The sequence below is a fragment of the Echinops telfairi genome, unplaced genomic scaffold (genome assembly GCF_000313985.2).
Source record: "Echinops telfairi isolate 266 unplaced genomic scaffold, ASM31398v2 ScPeMD7_8;HRSCAF=38, whole genome shotgun sequence".
NCBI classification, from domain to species: Eukaryota; Metazoa; Chordata; class Mammalia; order Afrosoricida; family Tenrecidae; genus Echinops; species Echinops telfairi.
This window is the reverse complement of record NW_022103905.1, coordinates 2,015,046-2,021,465: the sequence shown is the minus strand read 5'-3', so window position 1 is coordinate 2,021,465 and position 6,420 is coordinate 2,015,046. Positions and strand designations below refer to the sequence as shown.

General features: G+C 41.4%; 1 protein-coding gene across 1 annotated transcript in view; it reads right to left on the bottom strand.

The window, feature by feature from the left end:
* Nucleotides 1-824: 824 nt before the first annotated feature.
* WDR76 (WD repeat domain 76) overlaps nucleotides 825-6,420 on the bottom strand; it is a 36,501-nt gene continuing 30,905 nt past the window's right edge. Inside the window, exons 12-13 of the mRNA XM_045286537.1 lie at nucleotides 4,707-4,760; nucleotides 825-2,306 (exon numbers count right to left, since the gene is read on the bottom strand). Of these exons, the coding sequence (XP_045142472.1) occupies nucleotides 2,030-2,306; nucleotides 4,707-4,760 (331 nt within the window). The 3' untranslated portion in view covers nucleotides 825-2,029. The remainder of the gene's footprint in view (nucleotides 2,307-4,706; nucleotides 4,761-6,420) is intronic.

Sequence of the window (6,420 nt, the reverse complement as noted above, 5' to 3'; positions counted from 1 at the left end):
GAAACCACTCCAGAACCTGCGAGTAAAGGGGGTGGGTGGGGGGTGGGAGGTGGCTTCCCTCTGCAGCATAAACACACAACAGCCTTTCAGCTTAACTTTCCGTTTCATAATGCTCTCATCAATTCCTGGACTCCTAACATGCAGAGAAATGAACCCTGATCTCATAATGGTTAAGTGCTCCACTGCAAATGGACAAGTTTCTAGTTCAAACTCATCCAATGGCTCCACAGGAAAGCCACCTGGCAATCTGTTTCTGAAACATTACACCTTTATTACTTGGGACACAACTCAAAATCATTAAAAAGACCAGGCTTATTGGTTGAATGAAGACTGGTGGAACCCTTAGGACTTCGGGTCTGGAAACAAACTCTCCCATGGCTCAGTTTTCAGCCAAACAATAAACAGGTCTATAAGTAGAAGAATAATCAACCATTTAAGATCAAAAGGCAGTATTTGCCCAATGAGAAAGTTCAGAAGAGTTAGAAAAGGAGAAGGAATGGAAATCCGCCTAGGGAAGAAGTGGACAGAAGGGCTTTTGCATTGCAGGAATTGTGACCCATAACATGAAAAAAGCATGCATGAATTGTTAAATGAAAATGGAAAACTGTTCCGCTCTGTAAATCTTCACCCAAATATAATCTCACTTGCCCACCTCACCCCACAAAAAAAGATTAGTTTGAGAAACCTTATGGCCAATTCTGAGTCAGAATCAACTCTACAGCACTTAATGACAAAATCCTTAACACCCACAACTTATTAATTAATAAACAAAGTCTTCAAAACATTTAATTACAGAAAAATTATTTAGAAAACTGTCCTTTAAAGAAATTATAGGTATCACTTTATTTTTGTAACATACAATTATATGAAAAAATATTTCATAAAACTTAAAACATTTCCAGTTCAGTTAATATTAGTAAAGTGACATATCATTTTCTTTCCCCACAACCCCCATATTTAAATCATCTTAGCTTCTGAGAAAACAGCTCAGTGAAGAAATAGAGTTGTGAATATTCCATAACATTTCCACAAAATGAATGAACGTATTCACTTAACAAGCTATTCAATCTCTCCTGGTGCCTTTACAGAGTTAAGGAAGACTACATTTTAAGGCAGTAGCTTTCACTTGCTTAACCTGGACTCACAATTCAACAGCGAGAAATAAATGTATATCATAATCTCACTCACACACGCCTACATAGATATAAGCAAATGAACCAAGTTTCACCAAACAACTCTTCTTTATTTTTCACTTATTTAAGCACTATCTGTGACCATTAACATTGAGTTTGTAGTTAATGATTGTTAAGGCAATCCTTTTGGAATACAGGTTAAGGCAGATCTAGTCAGTGTGCCAAAGAGCCCTAGATGTCCTGGTGATGTCTCGGGACCTCATCCAAAAGAGGGAGTAAAGGGAGTAAGGGAAAGACTCAGCACAGACCCGGGCCCTGCCCCACATCGACCACCACCACTAAACTATTACCTTGCAGTTTCACATTAGGGATGGGGGGGGGAGGGGGGAGGGGGAGTTTTCCATGAAAAAAACTAAGCTTCAAAACTATTGAATAAATGGACTTTTCTGACCCCTTCAACTTGATGGCAATGGATTTTTTTGTTGTTGCCCCCCCCCCAAAAAAAAAATTGTGTGTGGGTCTCAAAATACACCAAGCTAAAATAGAAACCATAAATCAAAATTTCACTCGATTCAAAACAGTATCATTGGACCACAAAAACATAATACTGACCATTTAAAGCTTTATAATTAATTGAATCTTTCGACATACTGCCTGAGTAACAGCACTAATGGTGTGTCAGCCTGCCCGCATGGCCCTTCCTCCCCTGGAGAAAAAGCAGGCCTCCATGGCTCCCCAACCAAAAGAATTTGTGCTCATTAGAATATTCTTTTATTGTTTTTCCCCCATTGGAATACTCTTAACCTTAAAGCAGCTTTACATTTGCTCTGTATGACACGCCAACTTTCTCTTCACGGGGTCCTTAGGCCTTGACTAATATGAACACATCTATGCCGCTAAACCAAACACCCAGCATCGCTCTGATTCATGAACACATGGATCTTCCCGCTGGAATTGCCTCCAGCCAAAATAAATCGAGTCGGATGCATGGCATTGATGGAACACACAGAGGCAAGGGATTCTCCAAGAAAAGAATGCAGCCGCTTTCCGGTCTCATGGAAGACCTCTACCCGCCGTGGGTAGGCCATGCTGCCAACGACAACACAATCTTCTTGTTTAGGGTCCCAGTTGGCTTGGAACCTGGTCAGCCATCGCCCAGAGTTGGTTTCATGCCTAGGGGATTTAAAAAAACAACAGTATTTTTCAAAAGGAAATGTTTAACTCCACAGTACTGCACAGGGGTAAAGATGACAACGGTCCCACATATGCTTGTTTTCTCTGCTAAGCCTCTTCCCAAATTACTGAATTTCCATTTACTTTCTCTCCTCCCCTGCACTATTACAGGGAAGAGGCAGCAGCATCCTTCTGGGCTCGCCAGTGGTTAGTGCAGAGCAGCAGTTCACTCTCTGTTGAAATGGTACTTCTTTTTGCTCTTTTCCTAGCTCAATGGCCAATGTTAGGGCCAGGACTGTCCCAGGGCAAATCCCTTTTCTAACACATCCAAACATGATGCCTTCGAAATAAAGAAATGTGCAATCTAAGTTATTGGTGGTTGCTTTGACAGGGCCTGCTGTTTCCCATGTTTGCATTCCCCTGGTAACTGAGGCCTGAAACTATAATCCATGCAACTTTAAAGTCCAAAATACATGTATGTTGGGTCTTTTACAGCTCTCTAAAGCAAAACCATAAGGGCTAATTTTTATTCTATCATAATACCACTAGCTAGCACAGACTAGAGAAATACATTTCCCACCACCCAATCTTTAATAACGATTCCTGACACAACAATCATCACTCTAGTTAATTCTGGAAATAGAAAATACATTAGAAACTGAAAGACTAGAGTGAAAAGTTCGAAATTAAATTTTTAAAAGGTGGAAAACTTCTGAAAAAGAGACTAACATATTTCAAGTTATAAAACTCATGAAGGTGACCAGACGTCCCGATTTTTAACAATTTTTTCCGCGTCCCACGTTTTTAAAAAGTCCTGATTTTTGGAAAGAATGCATGACAAGCTAGTTGGTATATGGTTTTCGGCTGCCATGTGGCTATTTCGCCAGGATATTAGTTTTATCAATGGTGTCCCGCTTTACCAATGCTAAAATCTGGTCACCTTACTCATGAAGCAACCATCAAATACAAGGGGTCACCCCCCCCCAAAAAAAACAAAACACCAACAGAATAAAGTCCCACTGGGTCTCCCATAGTATACATTTTTCCTGCTAGGTGAGCATCAAGCAACTCACTCTTAATGTACCCAGTGGCATCGCCTGGGAAGGTTCTCGCTGGTCAGTGATTTTTTTTTTTTTTCGTAAAAGCAGTTTCCTGCGAACCTCACTTTTGGTGATGGCTGATTTAAGAGAATCATGTGCGACTGTGAAATTTTGTTACCTACTGAGAAAAAATGCCACAGAAACTTGTGATATTGAACACTGCTTACGAGGGCAGCGCTATGGGAAAAACTTACGTGTGTTTTCCTCATTTCAAAAAAGGTGAAATGTCGATTGATGATAAACCTCCTTCTGGATGTCTGTCAACTTCCCCAATGGATGACAAAATGTGTGCACTTGTGATTGGAGACCTACGACAGACCACTGGACAGACCACTAAAGAGATGGGAAAGTTATCTACCTTGGAGCTCAGTTTAGCGAATTTTAATGGAAGATTTGGGAATGAGAAGGGTTGTTGCAAACTGGTTTTGCCACCATGACAATGTACCTGTTCGCACAGCCATCTGTGTGTGCCAATTTTTGCCAAAAACAGCACGCCTCTCTTGCCCCGTGCACCTAACTCACCTGACCTCGCTCTGTGCGACTTGTTTGTTTCTGCGAATGAAGAGGGACGTGAAAAGACAGTGATTTGACAACATAGAAGAGGTGAAGAAAAAACAAAGTGAGGTACTGTCAGGCATCCAAAAAGATGAGTTTGAAAAGTGTTTCCAGAATGGGTTCGCAGATTTGACAAATTTACTAAGTGTAATGGAGAGTACTTTGAAGGTGATAAGGTTTTGTAAAAAATTTAAATATATAACTTTGAGGAAAACTTCCGGGGTTTTTTTGGGTACCCCCTCGTATATCACACACCCTGCCAACTTCATAAATGCCAACAATAAGGGATACCATGGGCAAGGCAAGGAGTAAACATCTCCGTTTGACATGAAGCATGCACACATACATTCAAAACCGCTCGGACAAGAAGCTATGAATGAGATCAGAAGATAACATGAGTTATTCAGGACTAACTAAAATCATTAACCTTAACCAAAAATATCTTCTCAGCAGCACAGTAACTTGAGATTAAACCCTCTATAGATACAGGGAACCTGGGAGTAAAAATCCTTCTGAAAACAAAGAACCCTTCTGCGTAGAAACTAGGCACAGAAACAATGCAATTATAACGAAGCAGGCCTGGTCTGGTGCCTCGTACTGTTGTGCATATAGGGTCACTGAGAATCGGAACCAATTCCGGGACACCTAACAGCAGCCCTGGTCCATCTCTGACAAACAGCACATCTGCACTTCCATCAGCAGCTCACCTAATCCAGTCTTCACTGCTGGACAAATGGAAACCTACCTGATCGTGGTGAGGAGAGGAAGCCGAGTGGACAGACGGCTGCTGTCAAAGACTCTGCAACAGAAACATCAAAGATCAAGGAGCACATTCGCTGTGTCCTATTTTGAAAGTCTTCTGAAATAACCCCAGTGTATTTTAACAAGCTTCCTGGTGGTTCATGACATGAAATAGGGCTTATTTTTAAATAAGAAGGCTTACGTTCTAACAAATCTCAGCTAACACATTTAGCAACAAATACGTTACAAGGAAATACTATAAAGTTTGGCTTCGTGTGGAAATTACTGTAATTTACTCTTAAACTATTACTCCAAACTTAAAACCCAATCTGAACCCCTTGCCCCTGAAAACCACCTACAGGATGGAGTAGAATCGCCCTAGGTCTCCAAGGCTGCAGATCTTCCCGGAAGCTGATTGCCACAGCTTTCGCCCAGAGCGGCTGGTGCAACTCAAGCACCAAACTTTCCATTAGCAGCACAGCGTTTGAACCACTGTGCCACCAGGCCCCTTTCCAATATAAAAGATACATTATAAGTAGATTTCCCTTATATCTAAAGTCTAAGTAATAAGGGACATATATGAGGGATAGGGACTGAAATGCATAAATTCCAAAACTTTCATATATCAAGAGCAATTTCCCCATTAAATTCATTACCTGAGGGTCTGACACTGTCATCTCCAAGAGCCAATGAAATAAAAGGCCAGGGAGCAAGATTAGTTCTTATGGAAGCAATTGGTTAAGAATCCAGGGGCCTCTACTGGTCACCCTGGCAGAAGGAAGCTAGCCATATCGTCACCACCTTCTCCCAGTGATCAGCTGTTGCGGCACAGTTTCTTAACAACAGAACCTATTGTCTAGGCAGATTATAAGAAACCAGAGTCACTAATGGTTAATGGAACAGGAGAAAAATGTAGGTGAACAGGAGGACAAAGGGGGTAGTGCTTGAGACAAAGAATATAACATGAGTGGAAAGTAGATGCTGGGCTACCATTTGGTGAGCTCTCTTCATGCACCACATGGTAATGCTCAAACTGCTGAAAACGAACTGCAAAGCCATTCGACTGTGAATCATAACAAATTACAGATAACACCGCAAAGAATGGGAATTATAGAGCACTGAACTGTGCTCGTATGGAACCTGTACATAGACCAAGGGGCAGTCATCCAAACAAAAAACTGGACACTGTGTGGTTTAAAATCAAGAAAGGTGTGTGTCATGGCTGTATCCTTTCAACATACTTATTAATATTAACTTAGTGCTGAGCAAAGAACCTAAGAAGCTGGACTATTAAAACAAAAAACACAAAGTAGACTTGAGAATCCTAAGGGGAAAAAAAGGGCAGAAAGGATCGTTTCTCTTATCAGTAACTGAGAGTTTTTTTAAAAAGAACATGACGTCAGGAATGAAGAAGGCTCATCAAGATGCAGTATGCAGATGACAAAGCCTGTTACAGAAAGTGAAGCAGCCGTGAAGCATTTGATGAAGATCAGAGACTTACGTGTGGAGTACACCGCAACGTAAAACACAATCTTACAACCAGACCAATGAGAACAGGGACAAAGACTGACGATGTCACGAATGCCATTTTACTCAGTGCCCCAATCAATGCCCCCGGAAACAGCAGTCAAGAAATGAATCAATGTCGATGAACAATCTGGAGGAGAAAACAACGGGACTGACAGTTCCGGGGGAACATGGGAGAGGGGGAGGTGGGG